Source organism: Doryrhamphus excisus, chromosome 1 (assembly GCF_030265055.1).
Source record: "Doryrhamphus excisus isolate RoL2022-K1 chromosome 1, RoL_Dexc_1.0, whole genome shotgun sequence".
NCBI lineage: Eukaryota > Metazoa > Chordata > Actinopteri > Syngnathiformes > Syngnathidae > Doryrhamphus > Doryrhamphus excisus.
The window spans coordinates 33,406,741-33,432,949 of record NC_080466.1 but is presented as its reverse complement, the minus strand read 5'-3'; the positions used below and the strand labels follow the sequence as shown (position 1 = coordinate 33,432,949).

General features: G+C 41.8%; 1 protein-coding gene across 8 annotated transcripts in view; it reads right to left on the bottom strand.

Moving 5' to 3' along the window:
• The window catches only part of pard3ab (par-3 family cell polarity regulator alpha, b), a 165,655-nt gene extending 141,153 nt beyond the window's left edge, over nucleotides 1–24,502 (bottom strand). For 6 of the 8 annotated variants that reach the window (XM_058080481.1, XM_058080491.1, XM_058080500.1 and 3 more), the window contains exon 1: nucleotides 24,127–24,502. In XM_058080481.1, the coding sequence (XP_057936464.1) occupies nucleotides 24,127–24,246 (120 nt within the window). In that variant the 5' untranslated portion in view covers nucleotides 24,247–24,502. The remainder of the gene's footprint in view (nucleotides 1–24,126) is intronic. The other 2 variants (XM_058080542.1, XM_058080534.1) reach the window with 1 other exon arrangement.
• Nucleotides 24,503–26,209: the final 1,707 nt, after the last annotated feature.

Here is a 26,209-nt window from a genome sequence, read left to right as displayed (position 1 = left end):
AGGGCTCTACATTAAAAACAAAAATGACTTGCCCATGGGGAATCCTACTACTACTACTTGCCCCAACTTGCCCCATGTAAAATGAAAAGACTGCCATAATGATATCATCTCATTTTTGTGGCATCACATGAGAATCTCAAATAAAGATGAAATGATTATCATTTCTTGTGGTTGTTTTCCTACATAGATCATGACGTTGCATGGAAATCTGGATTGTCAAGAGACTTCTAGGCACTTTGCCTTTTAGAAGTTGTGCACCACAATGAAACATTATTGAATAGACACATTTGTGTACTAGTAAAGTGTTTTGAATCCAGAAAAAAATGCTCAATGGTCAAACAATAATTTGTGAAGCAAAGGTGAGAAAAATCCACAGAGAAATGGAAGCGCTAGATTTTGTAGCTTGTGCAAAATCAGCACTTGGTATTGGATCTAATCGGTGGTGTTTCATTGTGACCACTTCAAATTGTCACAGCAATGTGATTCACTCACCTGTGCCATCATTTGATTTGCTGCCGCTAATAAAATACTTGTTTAGGAGACACTGGTTCATCACTTTTTGCTGTTTTCCTTCACAAGTTGTTGAACAATTAGACCATGTTGGCAGGGACGCCATGATAGATGTTTTCCTAGTCAAACCATCGCTGATTGGTTGATCGCCAACAAGAACGGGTGTGGGTAAAACGCGGACCGCGGTCTAAATAAACCATTCTGATTGGTCCATTTCAAGATTTGCAAGGATTGGTTTGCAAATTACCACCGGAATTACGCAGTCCGTGTTTTACCAACACCCAACAAGAACCGCTTTTAAAAAAAACTCTTGGCAGTATGGCATGCCAAAGTGCACTTGCCCCACGGGAATATCACTGATTGGATTTACTTGCCGAATTTTGTTTTAACTTGCCCCGGGCAATCGGTACATCGTTATTGTCGAGCCCTGAAAACAGTATTGATCTGTAACACAAATGTAACAAACCAAACCGTGAATTTTGTATATCGTTGCTCCCCTAGTACTAAGCTAACTATTAGATATGGGAAGGTGGGCGATCATCTTTAAACAGCACAACAATTAGCCTTGACCTGATGGACATTTCCCACCACTGGCGGGTCACCATGCGGCACGCTGCATGTGCAGGTCTTATTGCGCAAATGCATTTGGGTTCCACGACGGCTACAAGCAAGGATGAAATAAAGCACAAAGCAGTCTTTCATTCCCGTGTAATAACACCGGGGAGGCGAGGGGTGAAAACTAAAGTGCTATGTGACTTGTGCAAACCACCACACAAGTGTGTGTGTGTGTGTGTGTGTGTGTGTATCTCCAGACCTTTTCTCTGCAGATGTGCACTTTTTGGATGAAAGAAGCCTGACAGGAAACTGAAGCCCTGAGCAACTTTAGCAAATTAGCAATGTTTTTCAATGCATTCTTGACAAGTGTTAAAACATACAAACTAGTTATCCCCACTTTTTATTTGAGACATGGTGAAATACAAAAAGTTTTTTTCATTGTATTTTCGTCTCATTCTTGTGGACCCAAACTCATGCACTGTCTTGTTGAATGACTTGGTTATCTTGTATACAACGATAACGTAGAGTATTAAAAGAACATTCACAACCATCCTCTCTAGTAATACTTTATTTCTGAAGTAAGCCAAGAATATCCATATAAAACGATTTAGATTGTTTTAAACATTTGTTTAAACTTACCTGCCCTCCATGAACCTCAATCAAGCATTTTTTTCCAGAAAGGAAAGGAATAGGAGTATGTAGGACTGCTTGTACTTATAAGTACAATTAAGTTTGATGTTATTATTATCCATCTATCCATTTGCTACCGCTTGTCCTGACTAGGGTCGCAGGTATGCTGGAACCTATCCCAGCTGTCTTTGGGCGAGAGGTCAGGTACACCCTGGACTGGTGGCCAGCCAATCACAGGGCACATATAGACAAACAACCATTCACACTCACATTCATACCAATTGACAATTTGGAGTGGCCAATTAACACTAATTAACCAAACCGGAGTACCCAGAGAAACCCCCCCCACACACACGGGCGGAACATGCAAGCTACCACACAGAGATGCCAGATCAACATGCTAGCCACTCATCCACCGTGCGGCAAATGTCATTTTTATATATTTGTTAAGGGGACCTACTATTGTACTATTGTACTCATTATTCAACCCTTTGTATTCAGTTGTGGTCTCCTATAGAGCAGCTACACACAATAACCCGCACAGAAAACTCTTTCCAGATTTTCCAGAATCTGCACCTATTCCAGCTGTCTTTCCTTTGATTTGTGCTTCCTGCCAAAATGGTCTGTTTTAATTGATTCCGCCCACAGCCCGCCCTCCGGGCATGCCCCCCCCTCCGCTGTCATTGATCACACGCCCAAAGTGTTTCCTAACTATGAACCATATAAGGAAGTCCGCCCCTCTGTGACATCACAAAGAGGCAATTTTACCCACGCCATTTGAAACCGAGCGTTTTGAGTCATCCCAAACTTTCAAGGCTCAATTCCAAATGCGCAAACCTCATTATCTGAAACTTTGGCATGGTTTACATGAGAATAAAACATTCTAACTACATGTATAGGTCAGACAAGTGGGGAAAGCATAATAGTATAATAGTTTATACAACAGTGCTTTGGTTAGAGTCATTAATCCAAAATGGACTTTAACCAAAGGAAATTTTTTAAATGTAAATCCCAACAATCCGCTCCAGACACCCAAAAATTTGAAAACAAAACACATTATATAGACAATAATTATAGTTATGCATGCTGAAGGTAATGAAAAATAATTACTAAATGAAAAATTAATGGGCAACTGAACATTTAACATCAATTTTATGTAGTTTTGCAAAAGGGGAGAGGGAGGAGAGGAGATTATGCTTGGAGGGCAATCATGGGGCAGTAAAAGCCTTAACATGCAGTTTTACACAAAAACACACAGCCACAAACATTACATGGAGAAATTAACATTTAACATCAGTTTTACTGACTTTTGCAAATAGTGAAAGGGCGGAGCAGAGATTATGGTTGGGGGGGTGCTTAATTTAAAGTACGTTTTAAAAAAACGTACTACACGTACTACACACTACATTTTGGTTGCACAAACTCGCCATGCCTGACGATGCTGTTCCTCCGCTTGCTTTAAATTTGTCAGCAGTCTAACTTGTTGCAGCCGTTTCATGTACAGATCCACCACCCTCGTGCTGACAACATCAACAACTTCCATGGTTTGTGGTCTCTGCTTTATTAACACGGTTACTCCTTTCGCAAAATTAGCTCGCTTGATTACGATGTTTTGGTTTGCTGCTGTCACTCGCAGTCCTTTGGACTCGTAGCAGCTTATTTAGAGTTCGTCTAAGTCACACAAAAAAACGCACGACCAGTAGTCGTAAACTGTTTTGGCCATTTCAATGCATTACGCGTGCTGGGTGTGCCTTACAGGCTGAACTTGGGGTGAACTAAGGGTGTACTATGAGGTTTTGTTTTGGGGTGTGCTCCAAGAAGAAACCACAGATACAACAGCTTGTTACACGCCCCAATTGCACGCTAATCAGCAGGCAAACGCAAGCCAAGGAAAATGTTAGTGCATTTTTTGGTAAACATCCAAAATGTTTGCTAACTGGGACAGACATTAACTGAGGTGCCACTGTTAGAGATATCTTAAATTGAAAAAAAATGATCAAATTAGCACACAAAAAAGGTACCAAAAATGTAATACCACGGTGAAATGTGAAATGTATTCATCTCTCGTCCCTGCAAGCTCCATGAACCAACAAAAGAGCATCTTGTCATTTATTCTCACAATTCCAAGCACTTGCACACTTGCTAGCCAACAGGGGGCGACACGGAATGTTTGCGCATTAAAAAAAAAGAAGGCGTCACTGCCAATGTGGTCACATGATTTACTACTCTGTAGACGTTTTCCCCAAACATGTTCACGGTCTCAACTGCTGCTTTCAGGTCTTTGCCTACACATTTAGTCAATTGCGGCCCCCATAAATAAACAGAAGGGAATGCTTTAAGGAAGGACAAGGACGTCCCACAGGAGACACGACAGTGTGCACATTATCGCCGTCCACTTTCAAAGTGGGCGCCCCTGGGTTCATGACTGGTTGGATTGCCACGTACAGTCTTTACTTGTTCAGACGCCCCACAAAACGGTAGCGCTCACGCTATTGTAGCAATTGCTCCAAGGACCTGGGCAGCTTTACGGTTGCCCTGCAAGTCTTTATGAGGAAGGAAAAGTCAGAGGCCAGAAAAGCAGTCAGAATGTCACAACTGCAGCAAGACTCTTCCACCCTTTCTCCTCCCGATGAGTCAGTATCGACTAAGTCACTGCCTCACAAGCTAAGTTAGCTAGCGAGTTAGCAGGATTCCGGTTTAGGTTAATGAGGTGTAAAATCAAAATGCAAATACTTTCTTCAATAGGAACTGTGTGTCTGCGTTCATATTGCATGTAAACACGGCTTTCTATCTTGACATGGGCTTTCTCTTCAATCACTATTCCATATACCAATATATACCATTATGGTATATGGAATATACCACTATTCCATACACCAATATTGTCCAACACTTCATTACCGATAGCGACCCATACAGATATTGGCGTGGCTCTTCCCTCAAACTAATGTAGTGTGCAACAATTTAACAAATGAGTCTTTTACGGTGATTCCACTGGATGTATTTCAGAAAGAAACACTGTGCCAAATAAGAAATACTGCAATATGCAAGTAAAAGCACCCTTTACGTTGTGAACATTTTCTCACAACAAAATAGCCAATAACAAATCACGACTAATAGTCAACTATTACATGTCCTCCTCCATCAACGGCAACAATTCAAAGAGGAAAGCTGCACATTTCGATGTGGCACAAACAAAGGTGAAGTATGACACCCTGAAGTAATATAAGTTGGAAAGAGACTGAATTAATGAGAGTGTGAATGGTTGTTTGTCCATGCAGTATGTGCCCTGGGATTGGCTGACGTGCCCCCCACCCCTTACCTAAAGACAGCTGGGATAGGCTCCAGCACACCCCTGCGACCCTAGCAAAGATAAGCAGTAAAGAAAATGGATGGGTAGATGGATGTCCCGGTACATTTTTCACTTCCGATATGAATCCGATATCGCAGCCTTGAGTATCGACTGATAGATATCAATCCAATTCGATATCAGAATGAATCATACATTCTTTTATTACGGATTTTCCTTGTATTATATGAACTACACCTGGCAGAAAAGCTGATTCTGATTTCTTTGCAGTTTGGAATGTTGAAAAGGCTTGATCAGCAAAAGGTATATCTTCAGTGACATAATGCAGCCAAGGGCTTTGTAGGATTTGAGGGGGTTTGCCACCAGCTGCTGATAAATATCAACAATATATCAATATTTCTATCAATATGAGCTGATATCTCATTTTAACCAATATCAACTAATGATATCGGTCAGCCAACATCCCGAGTTACAGGTGACAGGCCGAAATTTTGAATAACACAACACCTGTTTTGCTCTTTCCGTCATTTTTGCTGTAAAAACTAATAAAACACCAAATCCTTCATTCTGTCAACGAGTCCCTTTGCTCAGTATTTCAACAGTTCTAAAAAAACCACAGAGGGGGGTTTAGAGGAGACAGAAACCTGAGAAAGGCTTAACGACGGCCAGCCTGGCGTCCAACAATGGCCCCATTGAAAGAAAGCCGTGTATCGGATCAGAGCAGGCGGCCGCTTGACAGTTGAACATGCTACCATCTAAAAATAGTCACCACCACCCGCAAGGATTAGTCCTTATTTATTCTACTTTTGTTCCGCAATAAAAAAAAAAGCTTTTCAGTAGATGATGAATATTAGTGAAGACAGGAAGTGTTTTTTTTTTTTTTGGCCGCCAAACAAAACCAATGATCGATAATAAATCAATAAACAGTGTTTTCCATGCTGACATGGTTCAAGGTTCCAGCTCCTTCCACATTCTCACCAACATGATAAAACTGCTGAACGTTTGTGGGGAAACCACTGAAAATAAACTTCTTCACTCACCATTTCCAAAGTATTTCCTGTCTTTTTCCACCCCAAGTTGCTTAAGTGTGCTTTCTGCTCCACTTCATAACACATGCTCACATCTTATTTAAATATTTGGAAGTACAACAACGCACTTAACTTGTGAAAAGAGCCCATCTGAAAAAGGATTTTGGATAACACTGATGGACATTAAAAACGATAAATGATAACAATAAATAAGGGGAAAAAATCAATATTGACCGTATGTATTTTATTCATATTTTTTGTTTTAGACCGCAGAAAAAAACTGAAGGAAGTGGTTTTTTTCTCCCACATTTACTGTCTGTATGTGTGTGTCCATCCTTCACACCGGTTATACATTAACTAACAGATAAGACGCAAATCATTCCCTGACAATGACAAACATCCATCCGTTCTGTACCGCTTTTTCTCACAAGGGTCACAGGCATGTTGGAGCCTATCCCAGCTGTCTTCGGGCGACTGGTGGCCAGCCAATCACAGGGCACATAAAAACAAACAACCATTCACACTCACAATCATACCTATGAACAATTTGAAGTCGCTAACTAACCTAGCATGTTTTTGGAATGTGGGAGGAAATCGGAGTACCCGGAGAAAACCCACGCATGCACGGGGAGAACATGCAAACTGCACACGGAGATGCCTGAGCGAGGAATGAAACCTGGATCTCCTAGCTGTGTGGCCTGAATGCTAACCACTCGTCCTATGTGCAACCAGGATGACAAGCAGCTAAACCCCAAAAATACTGCGACTTTGTACTTGTTCTTCATTCATTCATTCATTTTCTACCGCTTTTTCCTCACAAGTGTCGCGGGGGTGCTGGAGCCTATCCCAGCTGTCTTCGGGCGAGAGGCGGGGTACACCCTGGACTGGTCACCAGCCAATCACAGGGCACAAAGAGACAAACAACCATTCACACTCACATTCATACCTATGGACAATTTGAAGTCGCCAATTAACCTAGCATGTTTTTGGAATGTGGGAGGAAACCGGAGTACTTGTTCTTCAATGATTAGAAAATCACATTAAATCAAGATACATGTGCTAGTCACTAAAAATGGGGGGGTGGGGGGGGGGCTTTTAATGTTAATTTAATGTTTAATTTTAACACTTGGCAATTCCTAGCTAATATAGTATGCCTCGCACAGGTACACCACACTTGAGTAAACAATGATCTTTGAATGGAAATCTTAACACCATATCTTTTTAAGATGAAATGATCGCATATCTGTCGATAATTAATAGCACAATTATCAACCGGCAAAAATTACGGTCATGACAAGCTTAATTGTATGAATATCGGTGCTAACAACATCTGACAAGAGTGCTGTGCTGCAGAGATCTTACACAAAGATAAAGTACTGTTGCAGCTTTTCTGTTTAAGAGACTCTCATTCAATTGTTATTTAATATTTTTCCAGAGAAACTAGTGCAGTTTTATTTAATATATGCAATATAGGTGCCAAAATAAGCTCCTTGTAGGGCAGTGGTTCCCAGTTAATAGGACATAGTCAACCAGGAAGCAGGAATCAGTTATTAATGAATATTTTGTTTTTGACAAACCACGATAGAATGAGAACGCAATATTCGAACTGTGATGTCATAAGGGATGACTGTATAGTCATTTTTCTCAGCAATGGTGATTAAAAACTTTCCTAGCGGAGGTAATCATGCTCATTATCAACAATGAGTATTTCATTCAAAGAAAAAGAGATTGTGACTTCCTTCTGGTGACAGGAAATTGTGTATAAATGGGGTTTATCGCCAAAGTTACATTATATGACAAAGCACAGACAGGAAACGACTCACCATTTTCACAAACAATGAAGAGCAGGGACCTGACTTTCCATCCTTATTTGTCATGGAAGGATGATTAGGGAAGGGCAGCGGAAGTCTGGGCTTCCCTGTGACCCAGATCCAGACCCAGATCCAGACCCAAACAAGTGGAGGAAAAGGGATGGCTGGATGGACTTGACTTGAATGACAATAAATGTCAATGAAAACATGGTTGGAAAATGAAGCAAAAGTTAAATCAAGACCAGCACAGACATTTTCCCCAATTCTTTGTATTTTCTTTGTGATGAAAACACTCAGAAACATTATCAGTGATGAAAGTCCAACAAATATAATAACAATACAGGGTTTCCCATACATTCATGTCATTGTGACAGGCCTGCAAAATAGAAATTGACCGCCACCGCTCCTTGCCTCAGAGTTTTTTTTCCTTTTAGGATTTGGAGCTATTTGATCAACTTCACTCCCATTCCCATGCCCAAAATCCCACGTTTTTTGTGGTTAATTGGTACCAGATCCAACAGTGAAAAGTGAATTTCAGCAAAGTAGGATTCCTTACTGATAAAATACAATTTTTTTCGTAGTTAGAGCATAGAATAACTGTTTGTTGGGGATTGTTCAGTAGCCACGTATACATGGAGCCAAATATTCCAATTGCATTGGAATTATTTGCTCAAACGGAAAGAATGTAACCTTTGTATACACCTCATTCCCAAAGAAAAGTGCCGATGCCAATGAATATATAATGGGATTCCCAGGGGTGGAATATTCCTTTAACCAATCCGATTGAGGTATCTTGTACCCGCTCAAACGGAAAGTTGTCAGGGTGCCTTCTTCTTCGTGGTGTTTTTCTTCTTCTGTTGTTTATTGGCGGTTGGCAAGCAGCTTTCGTGTGCATTAGCGCCATCTGTGGAACAGAATCTAAACCCTTCTATACGCCATACACAAGTCCACTTTCATTAAAAAAGAAAATATATATCTATATAAAACATGTCCCGAGTTTAATTATAAAATATTAGCAAGATTGAATTTGATCTTTTCCTGTTTAAATTTATCCCGGGTGCGTTCTTTCAGCGCATGCTCAGATATGACGTAACACGCAGATCCAGACGTTCCTCACTTTTAAAAATGGAGGCCAGCAATCGGCACTGGACTAAGCAAAGTTTGTTTTTGATTCAAACTAAATTTCAAGACTGGACAGACGAAAAACTGGCAATACGGAGTTATTCCAACAAGTGAAAGAAAAACTTGGGGAAGCCGGTATCACGTGATGTTTTACTCGGCATGCCCTATTGACTATTCTGTTTGATTATAGCGGCGCATGTAAACAAGAGCTTGGAATATTTCTTTCCATGTATACCATTGTTTTCGGAAAGGTCATTCGGAAAGAGAAAAACTCCTCATGTAAACGTGGCTCGTGTTGAGAATGATTTTGTGCCACGATTGAGCCGTCTGCGAGTAAATACTTCCACTCACGAACGTTCCTTCTCCTCACAAAGACAACATTTCATTCATCTAATATATCCGCCATGGTACGCAGTCGTCAACTCAGCTTGTTTACGTTATCATTTATCCCGGTATAAGACATTTTCTTATCATTGGAAGAATCTATACCGGTACATAAAAAATATCGCCCAACCCTAGTAACAACTAAGTACACAATATTTAACTTTTATTTATGTGCCACGAGCTACAGGATGTCGAGTACTCCAGCTGCAACGCTACAATATAGCGAGATATAGGAATGGGCGATATAAAGAACATGCGATTGAAACGATGGCCTCAAATAGCGAATAAAATTCTATTGTGATAATGCATCGTAATGAAGTAATCCAGCCATGTCCTTCAAAATTGAGAGCGACAAGCTGGAACAAGCCGCACAGCTAAAGTATGTCCTCTCCTGCTGCTGAGCTGCTCCTTTAAATGACTCTTTTTTTTTAAAGTATCATTATTGCTGGAGGAGTGAAGAACGGGGGAGACAGAGAAACCATGCTACCCGCTCAGCAAGCATGAATGTGAAGTAGCAGACTTCAACGGAAATCTATCTTGAACCTTTTTACAGTGGAGAGAAAACAGTCATGATTCCAATAAAAAAAAAAACAACGGTAATGACAACAATGATAACAACACAATACAGCATAAGCTGGCAGCCAATGGAACGGTGTTTGTAATCTGTAACCTGTCTTCAAATGCTTCTATTAGAATATTCATTCATTCATTTTCTACCGCTTTTTCCTCACGAGGGTCGCGGGGGGTGCTGGAGCCTATCCCTGTCTTCGGGCGAGAGGCGGGGTACACGCTGGACTGGTAGCCAGCCAATCATAGTGCACTTATAGACAAACAACCATTCACACTCACATTCATACCTATGGACAATTTGGAGTGGCCAATTAACCTAGCATGTTTTTGGAATGTGGGAGGAAACCGGAGTACACAGAGAAAACCCACGCATGCACGGGGAGAACATGCAAAGACAGAGATGGCCGAGGGTGGAATTGAACCCTGTTCTCCTGGCTGTGAGGTCTGCGCACTAACCACTTGGATGTTTACACAATGGCACTCAACATTTTCTCTACTATGAACAACACTTGTCAGACTTCTCTTTCTGCTTACACTGTCCACTGAATACACTTCAAATGCCACCTGAAGTTCCATTTCCTCCTGAACAGGTTGTGGTGTTAGAAATACTCTTCTCCATTTACTACAAAGCCAAGCAAGGAGTCGTTGTTCACAGTCGAACCCAACAAGATGATGCAACATACCTGCACCCGAGCACCTACACGAGATGGATCACATTGTTCTTCCCACATGTCCACATCAGTCGGACCCTCAGACCGCTGCCTTTTTTGTTTCGCTTATTTGTGTGTGTGTGTACAGGTGCTTGTGTGTCATGAAAGACGACACATGCAATGTAACACAATCAGCTGCTCTGGATCACATTACTGCATCTTCTCCTTGGGCGAGGATGTCACTTCTCGACAACATCTAACCCTCGACCCAAAACACATCACTCAAACATACAAGATCAGCTGACATCACTTGTCGGAAGTTCTAGCATAAGGAGAACCTTCAAAGCCTCGTCAATGTCATCATATTAGTAACAGTAAACATGATGTGTGTTTAGTCAGGTGTGATAGGCAGCATCAGTCAACAAGAGATTAGCGTGACAATCCAGTGAAAGTGTTTCTGTCTGAGCCTCAAGACAAACCCGGACCGCAGGTTTGAAACCTCAGAGTCTGTGAGATAGTCATCTTGCTGCGACTCACTGTGGTTTCTCATCAAACAAGCAAGGCATGACAGGAAAGGAGTTCCCATCCCATCAGGAGGACAAAAACTTACAGCTGCTCCCATTCGTCAAACCACTTTTTTTGTTGTTGACATGACTAAAACTGATTTTTTCCCAAATTACGTTTTTTTTATAATTTTCTTTTTTTTTTGAATTTTTACATTTTACCAGCACAAAGTTTGTGCTTATTTGGTTATTGAATTAAAATGGCCTTTAATTAAATGAAAAAAAATCCTTATATCCTTTTTGATACATACATTTTATATTTGCATTAGAAGTTATAAAAGGGGCTGCTACACATTTTCACATTTTCATGGCCTATTGCCATATGCCATTGTTTTAATGTTGTTTGATGCTTTTGTATTAAATATTTACTGTATTGATATTTGTAATTTTATATAACGTTGTTCTTATTTTCAGCACTCCCCTCTTCCTCAAAGTGATTTTGCTCTTTGTTCTTAAATTGCTTGCCTGGGTAAATAAAGGTAAAATAAATTTAAAAAACACAAAAAATGTGATTTGTCAAGAGACGCTGCAAGCGAACTCAACTCTCTGAAAATCTCCAACAGAATAGCAAGTGCTCGATGGTGGAAACCTCAGCTAGCTTGGTTGAGATGCTGGTAGACCAATACGACAACAATGATAGAAATGTTTGTTAACTGGGTGGATCCTAAAGTCCATCACCCTTAGCCGATGGCTGATTTTGCTTGGGCCGATATTTGTGGCCGGTACTGCTTTTGCTGCCTCAATTTACATGAAAAAAATGACAATGATAAAAAATATTACAGGTCTCAAGTTTAAACAAATATTTATTGAAATGTAAACACTGAACACAGTAGGATTCAGCTTTCTTAAACACACATTTAAACGGCATTATCAACTTTAAAAGGAATAAATATCGAGTGGTTAGCGCGCAGACCTAGGAGACCAGGGTTCAATTCCACCCTCGGCCATCTCTGTGTGGAGTTTGCATGTTCTCCCCGTGCATGCGTGGGTTTTCTCCGGGTACTCCGGTTTCCTCCCACATTCCAAAAACATGCTAGGTTAATTGGCCACTCCAAATTGTCCATAGGTATGAATGTGAGTGTGAATGGTTGTTTGTCTATATGTGCCCTGTGATTGGCTGGCCACCAGTCCAGGGTGTACCCTGCCTCTCGCCCGAAGACAGCTGGGATAGGCTCCAGCACCCCCCGCGACCCTCATGAGGAAAAAGCAGTAGAAAATGAATGAATGAACTGTTAGAGACTAATTCAAAGTTGAAAATGTACCCTTGTTGTGATTCACCACTCTAGCAGTGTTGGAGGGTCCCCCAGCAACACAAAGCTGCCCGGTGCATGCCTGTCTGTAAATCATGTGACAGAAAAATACATTGGCCCGATATATCAGCCGGCCGATGTATCGATTGATCCTTAGTCCAGACCCTTACAGTAGCATTTTCTCCCTCAAGAAACCTGTCAAGAGGCCCTCACACGTGTTAACTGACAATCCACCCCCCGCCAGCCGCCCTCACCAACAACTGTGCCGGCATGTGGTGATGTCACAGAAACAAAAATGTCCTGAAAGTGAGGATTTGCAAGGACACAAGTCATCGCGACATTTGTTGAATGAGTGAGGGATTATTTGGTCATTGTCATCTTGTGACCACTCTGTATCAGATTACAGCTCAACTCGTGCACACACACACGCACGCACACACACACATAAAAAATAATGCTCACTGTCAGAGACAGTCATCAAAGTATTATCAACGGTTTTCTAATATCATGTAGTACAGTACAAGCACAGCAATGTAAACATATTGGATTATTAAAACAAACAGATTTCTGTTCATTTATTCATTTCTGGGCAGACAAAAACATGCCCATGCAAGTGAGGCAGTACAGTTGCACTCGTGCAAACATTACAGAGGGAAACAGGAATGACAACGTGGAGGATTTATTGGACCAGTAGATTGAAAGGGCGCAGAGACTGAGAAAGGACACCAAATAGTAACATTAACCATAAATACTAAATACCATCTTTAAGGGCAAAAGGGTGGCTCATGTCAATGTGCTGTTATAGCTCTTATTTGTGGTGGTGGTGGTTTCCAAAAATCTGGTCTAGGGATTATGCCATTGTGGACAATTGTGAATATTTCTTAAATGCGTTTGGTTTTTTGTGGAAAACCTGATGCGGCCCAGCCTTGCCCAGACCCTAGCTCCAGTGGCCCCCAGGTAAACTGAGTTTGAGACCCCTGATATACATGCTGTGATCATGCATTAACATGTACATACACTGATCCATCCATACATTTTCTATGTCGCTTATCCTGATAACATGCAATAGTTGTAGTATTGATGATGAATTAAAACACTAACATCTTTCCTCTGTGCATTGATTGTAACTAACTAACTAACCAACCAACACGACACTTCGCTAATCGCTAGTCTCAGCGTCACTCACAGACGGAAGAGTGGATAGCTAGCTCTCAATTTGGCTACAAAGACTCAACAAGATGTGCTGAAAGACACAGCCATCCCAAGGAGAGCAGACATGGTAAGTGTTGTCGCTGTATTAACGGAACTAGCATAAGTATGTGTATCAATGCACCGAGAAGAGATGTTTTGGTCGTGTTTTAAATCATCAAAATACGGCAAGATACTGCAGCTATTACATGTTAGCATCAGTGTGCGTGTTAATGCATGATCACAGAATGTATAGTATCAAAATTCCCCGCAAAAATGTAGTTCCCATTTAAGCAGCAGAATGAAGTCGTTAACCGAGTTTCATTTTTACAACTGCTGGTGGAGATCGAGAGCACCCAACTTTGATTCCATTGTGACGTCAAAGTAAAATAAATGTCTTGGTGTATTATTTAAAAGCCTTTTGTCCAAAAATGAAGCAAATGGAGGGTTGAATATTTGAGAAGACTGAAAAGGTGATGATAGCAGGAACACACGCAGCTTCCTCCTTCGAGGTCTGCTGGGAAAGTGCAGGAGAGTGTCTATTACAAGCGTCCTCAAAGACTTTGAGTTCACAGAAGTTCGGATCAGTGGATGTGGATTTACTTTGACACCCAAAGTCTCTCTCATTTTCCATTCTCCTGTTTAGCGCCGGGACTGACAGCCGCTTTAACTGAGCAGAACGACATGCTCTACTTCTGCGTCTGAGGCACACGGAGCACGGAGTCACCGTTGGAAAGTGAGCAGCACAAAGCGGGTCAGCGAGGAGCTTAGACGTTTGTATGATGTCCTCAAATATCCCAATAGGTCAGTCAGGGACGCCTGCAGGCTTCTACTGTTGTGACGGAGCAGGTCAGAACGGAGGAATAATAAAGTGGGACATTTTTATCGCAATCACTGCTGCTGGCACTAATGTTCAAAATCTAAATGGTGTAAAGACACATGACGTATGTGATAGCAGGGGTATACTAACTTTTTCCAGACATTCATATACTCAATCCAGCATAGGTTAAAATAGGATGAGCAACATACACAATAGGAGCAATTACATTTGTATATTTGTCTTTTAGAGCCAAACAAATGATGAAATAATTCCTAACTAATGCCTTTTTGGAGAGTTTTAAAGAAAATAAGAATATCTGTAGATTGCATTTGATAAAATTGGGTCATCCACACTTGAATCAATTATTCATGATCCAAATACTAGATTAATAGTAAATAGTAGGGGCGCCACGAGATCTAGCAAGATTAAAACATGACAATATTTCTCATTTAGAGAAAAACTGTCTTGTGGGAACCAGTCTGTACGCTTAGCCTTTTCACCAGGAGCATTTGAAAAAAGAATACAGGGCTCTACATTAAAAAGAAAAATGACTTGCCCATGGGGAATCCTTAAGGTGAGAACTACTTGCACCAACTTGCCCCATGTAAAATGAAAAGACTGCCATAATGATATCATCTCATTTTTGTGGCATCACATGAGAATCTCAAATAAAGATGAAATGATTATCATTTCTTGTGGTTGTTTTCCTACATAGATCATGACGTTGCATGGAAATCTGGATTGTCAAGAGACTTCTAGGCACTTTGCCTTTTAGAAGTTGTGCACCACAATGAAACATTATTGAATAGACACATTTGTGTACTAGTAAAGTGTTTTGAATCCAGAAAAAAATGCTCAATGGTCAAACAAAAATTTGTGAAGCAAAGGTGAGAAAAATCCACAGAGAAATGGAAGCGCTAGATTTTGTAGCTTGTGCAAAATCAGCACTTGGTATTGGATCTAATCGGTGGTGTTTCATTGTGACCACTTCAAATTGTCACAGCAGTGTGATTCACTCACCTGTGCCATCATTTAATTTGCTGCCGCTAATAAAATACTTGTTTAGGAGGCACTGGTTCATCACTTTTTGCTGTTTTCCTTCACAAGTTGTTGAACAATTAGACCATGTTGGCAGGGACGCCATGATAGATGTTTTCCTAGTCAAACCATCGCTGATTGGTTGATCGCCAACAAGAACGGCTGTGGGTAAAACGCGGACTGTGGACCGCGGTCTAAATAAATTATTCTGATTGGTCCATTTCAAGATTTGCAAGGATTGCTTTGCAAATTACCACCGGAATTACGCAGTCCATGTTTTACCAACACCCAAAAAGAACCGCTTTTAAAAAAACTCTTGGCAGTATGGCATGCCAAAGTGCACTTGCCTGACGGTAATATCCCTGATTGGATTTATTTACCCCAATTTTGTTTTAATTTGCCCCGGGCCATCGGTACATCGTTATTGTCGGGCCCTGGAATAAAATGGAGGTGCAATGTGTCATTTCCTAAATAACACAATGCCGAAAAAAAACATATCAGTCGATCCCGAGTTGTGACCTCCATACAGTACATTTTTCAGTACTTCCACCAACAGTTCAAGGAAATACTGCTTCTTTATCCTTGTTGTCTCCTCTCCAACCGTGATTCCAAATGACAGCGGCCATCATAACAATGCGATCAAGTATCAAGTGTGTAAATATGGATGTCACCTGGTGAAGTGGAGGCGTGGTAAGGACGTCAACACGCAATAAAATGAATGAAGAAACTGAAGAAACAAAGGTGGTGTAAGAATTTTGTTCCATGACTGTTTATTTAGCGAGTAATCAGACCTCTCTAAATACTCCTTTTCAACCTATAAAGACTATTTTTCCTAGAGGGGACTCACCACAAATCTAGTGCAGAGACTTGGAGACTGAAATGAAAGCATGTACTGGTCTGAGAGTGCTGATGGGGGCCCATCCCCCACATAAAAACACTCAAAGGTGGTTTCAGTTTGTTTTGCTTTTAATGTTTTGTTTTTTTTACTCACTTTCACTGTCACAAATATATTTCTCTCTTCTTTTCTTAAAGGAAACTTCTCTTTGAGAACTTTGAGAATGGCGGTAGCTGACTAGCAGTCTTCTTCCTCATGACCTACTGCACAGCTAGGTTAGCCCAAGGAGTGGGGTGGTCTAATGGATGAGGAGTGAAGTTCAAGGCTCGTCTCACTGCGCTCAGCCTGCGGGCCAATAATCATTGAGCTGTCAAAGGCAGCGGCGTGTCCAGGCCTCCTATATTTAGCAGACAAAGCCTCATCAGCCTAAGTAGTGAGAGTCATCATTAATCTACACTCATAAATCAGGCAGGCCCTGTCCCCCAACCTTTGTCTCACCAACGCTATTCAATACCAGCAGAAACACATCTGGGTGACTAAGTATGGGTCTGTGTTATGGACTTTTGTTTTGCTTTTCATGACACTAAACTGCCATATTTGTCACTTAGCTACTGGGAATTAACATCAGGATGAAAGATGGATGCTCACAAACATTGAGTCTTACAACACAACATGGACTCATGAGCAGTGACAATTAGGTACAGCAAGAAAGACATCTTAAAAGCTGTACGCTTAGCTTTTTCACTAGGAGCACAGGTACACCCAAATGAAAATATTTAGGAGCACAGACAAAAATGTAGGAGCAATGTGGAATTTCTTACTGGATAAAAACATTGCCATCATAAAACCTGTGGTCCACAAATATGAAAGTACTATATCATACATAGCCTGGCAAACTACATCCTGTACACACATACAGTAACATAACGTACAATTAGATTACTAATTGGGCGTTGGCCGCACGGCCAGCAAGTGTCTTCATTTTCCTGGCATCATGTTTGGGTAAAATGTCAATCTTCTTACCTTGTGTTTTTGTTTAATTGTTTTCCTACAGGGATGCACGGCGGTCGTGTGGTTAGCATGCAGACCTCACAGCTAGGAGACCCGGGTTCAATTCCACCCTCGGCCATCTCTGTGTGGAGTTTGTATATTCTCCGGGTACTCCGGTTTCCTCCCACATTCCGAAAACATGCTAGGTTAATTGGCCACTCCAAATTGTCCATAGGTATGAATGTGAGTGTGAATGGTTGTTTGTCTATATGTGCCCTGTGATTGGCTGGCCACCAGTCCAGGTTGTACCCCGCCTCTTGCCCAAAGACAGCCAGGATAAGTTCCAGCACCCCCGCGACCCTCGTGAGGAAAAAGCGGTAGAAAATGAATGAATGAATGAATGAATGTATTGTACCCTAGTTCGATTCCCCCCTCGGGCATCTCTGTGTGGAGTTTGCATGCGTAGGTTTTCTCCGGGTACTCCGGTTTCCTCCCACATTCCAAAAACATGCTAGGTTAATTGGCCACAGGTATGAATGTGAGTGTGAATGGTTGTTTGTCTATATGTGCCCTGTGATTGGCTGGCCTCCAGTCCAGGGTGCCCCGCCTCTCACCCGAAACAGCTGGGCTAGGCCGCAGCACCCCCCGTAACCCTCGTGAGGATAAGCAGTAGAAAATGAATGAATTAGTGTTTTCCTACAATGTCCGGCCATCCAAACATGGTGCCGCACTTTGGACACCCCTTGTTGATGAGTAAATGCATGACGACAGGAAAATATCCTCGCTTTATTTTTTAATGTGTGCCACGCAAGAATTGGGAGCAGAGTTACGATGCATACAAATGGAAAAAAAAAAGTATTTTATCCCATGAATGGAACATTACTTACGTCAGAGAATAGTCAGCGTGCCAATGCAGGAGTTGTCGATGTGAACAGACAAAAGTTGTACTAGACATGTATATTTACACTATATACTGATGCGCAAAAATGATTATTTCTAGGCTCATTTGCGAGTGAATTTGTCGCACTGTACAGCCCTGCTAATATTTTGACCCTATCACGCAGCTAAATAAGGTCACCACAACCTTTGATGTGTTGTTGTTCACGACAACGTGTGACATTTAACCTAGAAAGATGATGATGGCATGTCATAAAACATGGAGGCACACCATAGGAATTCAGGTCATAGCTTCTTACAGTTTTTTTTAACAAGATGGTTGAGGTCAAGGTTCATACTGGGATGCGCATGTTCTTTAGAATCATTTATACAACTACTGTATGGGTTAGTATGGATATCTGATTATACATTGATATTTTCATGCACTTGAATTGCCATTTAAACACAATGCATGCAGTTTTCCAGTGTGGTTCTTTGCAGGTCAAATATGTAATGGACCTCCCACATACTGTACAGCCGTCACTGTTAAATAATAGACTTGATTCAGAGCGTGAATGAGCCGACGTGGTGTCCTTAAAGAGAGCCGATTCATGCAAGCAAACAGTACAAGTGTTTCATTCTTGGAAGCAGCAGAAAGGGGGGACACGTCTGGGCTTTGTAAGCTCCATGTTCACAACGCTGCCGATGACCCGGCTGTGCTTTGTGGAACTAGCGACAAAGCTGCTGAGAAGCAGAGCTTCAACATGCTGTGATAACTTACATTAAAAAAAACAGCAATTCTTCAGAGGACATCTTTGGGCCAGGTGGTGTGGTTTTTTTTTTTACATTGTCACTTTGCTTCCCAGGCCCACTCAGCGTTGCTGGGATCATCGGGGAAGCTCTTAATCCCGCATTGTGCTTGTTTTGGAAGCAGCAACCTCTGGCTGACAAACAAACGACCCACAACGTCATCCGAGCTCACGACCCAACATGAGGCCGCTATCGTCCGTCGTGCCACTCAGATCACATGACACTTAAAGGGAACGTTTCGTGTTCATTTTTCGACCCTTTGTGTTGAGTTGTGGACCCCTAAAGAGCAGCTACACACAATAACCCGCACAGAAATATTCCTAGATCTTCCAGTATTTCCTTGGATTTGTGCTTCCCGCCAAAACAATCTGTTTTAATTTATTCCAGACAAGCTCACTCCGCTGTGATTGGTCACACTACCAAACTACGACTACTGTGAAAAACAAGTTCTACTTTAGTGGGAATTGGAGTTGATAATAAATGAATAAAGTCCTTGGAGAGCTAATTGGAAAGTGTTTATGAGCTACCGGCTGTAGACCCCTGACTTACCGTGTATGAACTCAGAGTGGTAACGTAGCAGCGCTGGTGCGATGGAGCTCAGAAGAAACCGGAAGTATGGCAACCTCGCCTGAGGGATAGTGCTGATTGTCAGAGGCACCGTTGGTGCGGTGGCGCTCAGAAGCCGGACATGAAAGCGCCGCGTGGATGCACAGTGTGTCCAAAATTAAGTACTGTACGCGCACTTAATATGGGGCAATGAGGCGTGACATGGACCTTTACACTCAAAACACACAAACTAAAAATCTAAACTAAAAAATATCCACTAACAGCTAGGAGACCAGGGTTCAATTCCACCCTCGGCCATCTCTGTGTGGAGTTTGCATGTTCTCCCCGTGCATGCATGGGTTTTCTCCGGGTACTCCGGTTTCCTCCCACATTCCAAAAACATGCTAGGTTAATTGGCCACTCCAAATTGTCCATAGGTATGAATGTGAGTGTGAATGGTTGTTTGTCTATATGTGCCCTGTGATTGGCTGGCCACCAGTCCAGGGTGTACCCCGCCTCTCGCCCGAAGACAGCTGGGATACGCTCCAGCACCCCCCCGCGACCCTCGTGAGGAAAAAGCGGTAGAAAATGAATGAATGAAAAAATATCCACAACAAAAATTGCATTTTTAAAGTCCTTCAGTATGTAGAGTATAGACAGATAGACAGATAGACAGACGCAAGACGCAGTGTTGCACTCTGATTCTCGTTCTTCCTCGAGTCTAATAGTAATAGTAATACTCTCACGCCTCACTTCTCCAGCATCATGCCTCATCCATCTACCTCCAAATGTCATTTCCACCTGACGTTGGTACGAGGAATCTCACATTACTTGCCCAGACACCTGATAACCCCGCCAGCCTTTAGAAAGTCTCAAACTTGATTGTGATGTTTACAAAGTGATGATGTTCAGAACGCTGCTGCGGTGAGCCCTGAGCAGGGAGAAACCACCAAACCACCAGAGCAGTTTTCCCCAATGGAAACTCAGATTTTTGACTCTCATTAAGAGATGAGCTGGAATGTCATGGTCGCTCATCTGTAGGAAAAGCACTGGAGGGGAAGGGAGGGTAGCCACACTTTCCTCATCCTTCTCATTCCTCAGGTATGAGAAGACTTCTAGATGTCACAAGCAAGCGGGCTGTTTTTTTCAGGAAGCATTCCTGCGTAATGACAAGGAAGTTACAGTACATGACGCTCCATATAAACAGAGCAGAAGGAGAAAACAGCCAGCCTGAATGTGGGCCTCTTGTGTGACATGAGGGTCTTATATTAACAACTTGAGCATGCACATTCTACAATGATCATAAAAGTGCATAGAAAGCATTACTTAGCGCACGTATTGCCACATCAATTAATTCAAAGACAGCTTATCCGGAGAATTGTGTCATTTCCTTTCTGGAAAGTGGTGATCAGGAATTTCAGCCCGCAGGCCACAAGCAGAAGAACCAAACAATAACACTTGCACTCATCTAGCTGCCTGCTTAAGGTGAATAATTCAAGGCAGACAACTTCTGGGTCACGATCTCAACAACAGAAAGTCAAAGTTAGCACACTCTCATGCTGTTACATTATTCATGAGGATGCTTTGTAACTTCACCAAGGTCTTAAAAAATAAATGTGATCTGAAACTATGGCATAATTTAACATAACAATACAACATTTTAAGGGCTGCACAGCGAACAAGCGGTTAGCACGCAGGCCTCACAGCTGAGAGACCCGAATTCAATTCCACCCTCAGCCATCTCTGTGTGGAGTTTGCATGTTCTCCCCGTGCATGCGTGGGTTTTCTCCGGGTACTCCGGGTCCCTCCCACATTCCAAAAACATGCTAGGTTAATTGGCCACTCCAAATTGTCCATAGGTATGAATGTGAGTGTGAATGGTTGTTTGTCTATATGTGCCCTGTGATTGGCTGGCCACCAGTCCAGGGTGTACCCCGCCTCTCGCCTGAAGACAGCTGGAATAGGCTCCAGCAAACCCCCACGACCCTCGTGAGGATAAGCGGTAGAAAATTAATGAATGAATATAACATTTTAACTACATTTATAGGTCAGAAAAGTTTAAAAAGCATAATAAATCTCCTTTAAAATGTGAAAAAAACATCCTCGTGTTTAGAATTTTTTTATGAAAAAACAACCTGACAGGCATATTTCGCTTTTATTTTAACTTGACGGAAAAAATATTTGGGTATATACAGTATCATATATCAATATTCAACCTAAATATATGGGGATATGAGGAAGTACAAGGAAGTGCATGGAGGCGCTCTTCTGGTGTGGGGTAAAAGATTGCCTTCCCGGCAAAATACAGGTGGATTACAGCCCGTGCCACATTGTAGAAATAAAATTAACAAGAAATAGAACAGAAAAAAGGGCATAGTGTAAACAAAAAAACTTGATGTTTTGAATGAATAATAATGTGTATTTGAATATATGCATTACGTTTTTAATCAAATCCAGATTAAATATTACTGGACATTAATGTTTTTGACCATGCAGAAATACTGCACTGGATTTCACAGAGATAGTTTTCTCTTTGAAAGAAATGTTTTTTTATAAATGTGTTTCAATTATCATCATCATCATTGTTATTAATAATCACTACTGTTATTATTAATAAGAAATATCTGCTATACTTGGGACCAACTCTGTCTCCTCCAGCATTTGTTTACATTAGCGTAAAAATGACGTCATCGTTCTCAAGCAGGAAAAGCAGCGAGGCTGCAGCGCCGCGGTGCTTGCGTCACTTCCGGTCACTCTCCATACTTTTCTTAAAACTTTAGCCGATTCGATTATTTGACATCTGCCAAACAACGTCGCTAAGAAGTGTGATGTAAACATGAAAGGCCGATAAAAGCACATTCGTCGATGGTCTTGCAAGCGAACAACTTGTGACTAAGGATGCTAGCTTAACTGTTAGCTTCGCCCCGTTAGCTAACCGTCGTCTTCGTTCTGTGTACTAATGTAACAAATGTTTAAAAGTCGTCCGAGAAGAATGTGCTTTACATTAAATTGATAACGGCGTGTCCGGCAAGCAGCCAGCAATTAAATGCACTGTAACGCCCAGTCGACCCCTGGCAGACACCGAGCAGCAAGCCGATCAGCAGAGAGTCTGTGCTGCCGTGGAAGGGAAGCATGACCGGGTGCTTAAAAACACACTTTGCTGTTTTATGAGACACACTTCCACTTAAACAACATTTCCAGTCTGTAATTTAAAGTTTGACGACAAGAAACGCCTTAATGTCCCTTTGCTAATGCAACTTAATTACATAGTTTACTGGCAGATAGTCATTTCTTCACAAATAAAACATGTTTCAGACTTGTTTTAGTTTAGACTCTGACTAGACCTAGAAATCCATAATTCTCATGAATTCAAGTCCACTGCAGTGAGAGTTTCAGATTATATCGCAGATCATTGTTTGTGAACTTTATGCAAACATTTGAGTCTCTCAATGAACAAAAAAACATGTATATAGTCCATTAACTATGAGGTAGCACGTCGTCATTTGTTAACTTTCCACATACTGACACATGATCTTCACACTCTATATTTGGAGATAAAATTACAGATTAATATTGTTATGAGCGCAGTAGACTGTAAGCAACTCTTCTGACAAAGTAATCATCATCATGTTTGAACTACAAAGTAGTAGTATGTCATCATTTACAGTAAATAGTAAATCTTTCTGCTAGAAATCATGAGTTTGTTAGTAAATCACTGTCTGACAACTTAACTATAACAGCTCTTTTTAGACTGTATGCAATCACTTTTAAGCGTAATTTCAAGCCATATTTGATAGCTTTTCCTCATAACTGAGGAACCAGCGTCCATGTTTGAGAGTTTTTGCCTTACTTTGAGAAACTAGATGATCTTTAGAGTCTGCCATCATAATTACTTTTTAGGCTATTTTGACCCTCCTTGGGTGTAAAATGTTACTAATGAGCTAATGGGCAAAAGTGTCCATGACAGCATCTTTTAAGACTATAAATGGTTATTTACTGTGTCAGTCATCAAACCGGAAGTTATTTGGAGCTATTGACTCATCATTTGGAGATGATGTCTATCGTCTACTTGCTAAGATGCAGCATCATTAAGTCATGATAACGAACTTCAAACTAAGTCACGTGACGATAAACGATTAAACCAACGCACTGAGTGTAAACTCACACACGCGCACTCCTGCTGATAAGGCTATGCTAGCCGGCTAGCAGCATCTATGAGCAGCATCTCCTGGAAAGTTCTCCCAAGACTTTCAAAGTGAGGCCGACTTTGCAGACAGGAACCTAACATCATAGAACATGCAAATTATCTTGACGTTGTTGCTAGTGGATGTTGTGGGGCAATTATGCACGCGCACGCGACACACACACACACACACAGGAGGAAGCACAATGGCGCTGCCCCTTTCTTTGGAGCAGAGAGTGCGCGAGAGGCTTGCACACGCGCAGAGGAAACAAGAACTCCACAAAAGTGCGCAAAACTAAGATCTTAATCAAAAGCGAGAGGGAGTTTGCGATGTTTGCCATGCTGTGTGCACCCGTAGACGAAGACACTGACACGAACGCGTGCGCACAGCCCTGCTGGTTGTTGGTCGTGCATCAAAAGCATGCACGAAAAGATGTCTTGTTGTTGTTCTTCTTACCTTGGCGATGGCCTTCTTGTACCTCATGACAGCCTGCTGCACGAGCGCGCGCACTCTGATGCTGCCGTCCCCGCACGGCACGACCACGCGCGTCCGGCCAAAACACACCGTGACTTTCATGGCGTGCTCGTCTGACGGTCCCGTACACACACAGTGTGTCCAGAGGAGCAGCGAAGACCGCGAAGATCCCTCAGCCGGGCCAGAAGAAGCATGAGGGTCTTCTAGATGTGTGCGATGGGGGGTGATAGCGGGTGTTCTGTACCGCTAGTCCACCGTCTGAGCGTCTTTCCGCCTCCCTCCGCAGGACGACATTGTTAGCTGACCACCTGTTTAGCTTCTCTGCCGCTTTACTTACCAGGCGCGCTCCCGAAGAGTCAATTGCTCGTAGCCGATGGCCTGCTGCGTTCATGTACACGCGGAAATCTCCACTTTGGGCTCTTTCTCTGGAACACTCGCCATCCCAAACGGCATAATGTGTCCAAATAATGTAAAAACAAACATTCGCATTGTTATCAGTGGATCTCTGTGAAAACGTTAACTTAAGTCTGTGCTTCTTATGTCTAGAATCACTGCAGTGTCAACTTGACCAACATATCAAGCGGGGAAAAACATGTTCCTGCATGTTTTAAGTGGATTGCAAGTACTTTTAACAGCATAACAGCTTGATAATGGTCAGTTTTGATTTACAGGATGTGTACCTAATGAAGTGGCCCCTGTGGTTGACGTCAATGAGTCAGTTGCGCCCTCTGGTGGTAAATAATGGATAACAACTGCCTCCGAGAGTCATGTTGCTTTGGTAACAGCATGCTATGGTACGTGAGAAATCACACTATTGTTCTTTATTTAAACACATTGATGTGCTGTATTGCATACAGGCGTGTTACATTTTCAAATGAGTTGTCCTTGATTTGTGAGATATCAGCTAATGTCCTATAACGGCTCCACGTCTGCTTGTTGCAGCAGCTGTGAAGTGATCTTGTTAAGCTGCAAACACCACAGTGAAGGCCGTTTTGATGGTATTACCACCATGCCATTGTGTTGTGCCTCATCGCAGCTTCATTTTGTAAGCCGCAGTCGTCCGTTGCGGGGTCACTTTTGGCTGTCTGTTGTCAGGGAGGTTGTCCCCTGAACAGCCCTGCTGGGCCATCTGGAAACCACCATGGACATCTGAGAAGGGACACAGTGAGGTGAGGTCATTGGGTTGCATCATTTAGCAACTGCAGTTTAACAAACTGACATCATCATATCATGCCTGCATATTAACGAAGTTAAGTTTCCTAACATAAACAAATATGATAGTACAGTTTGTGAAATTATGGTGGTGTTTCAACAGGATGACCTCTTCTGGAATGTGGGCAGATGGCATCTGGGGGGTCAGCCTGGTTCAAGTAAAGCGAGAGAAAAAAAAGTATTGTTTCCATCTTTACACTAAAGTACATTATTCATCCATCCATTCATTTTCTATAGCACTTGTCCCCATTCAGGTCCGAGGTAAGCTGGAACCTATCCCAGATAACCTTGGATGAGAAGCGGAATCCCCTCCAGATTAATATTCTAATCTATTGTCAATTTAGAGCAGGGGTCTCAAACTCGCGGCCCGCAGGCCAAATGCGGCACACGGGACGCTAGTGTGAGGCCCCCTCCTTGATATGAAAGTTTAATGTTTGATATGGATGCTGTATGGTATAATGTACCCAGAAACGACAGCTTAAAGCTGTGTCATTGTATTAGCAGTGAAGCTACAGGCTTATGACGCTGGGTTCAAATAAATGTAGGAAATGATTTGGAATAAAAGTGTAAATACAAGTCATAAGATAAAGCAGCTCATCAAGCATGTTGTTAAAGTTACGACGTTGCTCCCAGATGGAACTGAGTACGATGCTAACTTGCTAATTGGGTAAAATTATGAAGTTGCATTAATGTTCATGTTATAAGTTAAATAACTGTTAATACTGTTCATTTGAATCTGAAAAATAATAATTTCTCTACCCACCAACTATATGTGTTTTTTTACATTTTTCTTATTTCCTGTTTTATTATTATTTTATTTATTTATTTTCTTTATTCTTGATTTGTTTATTTA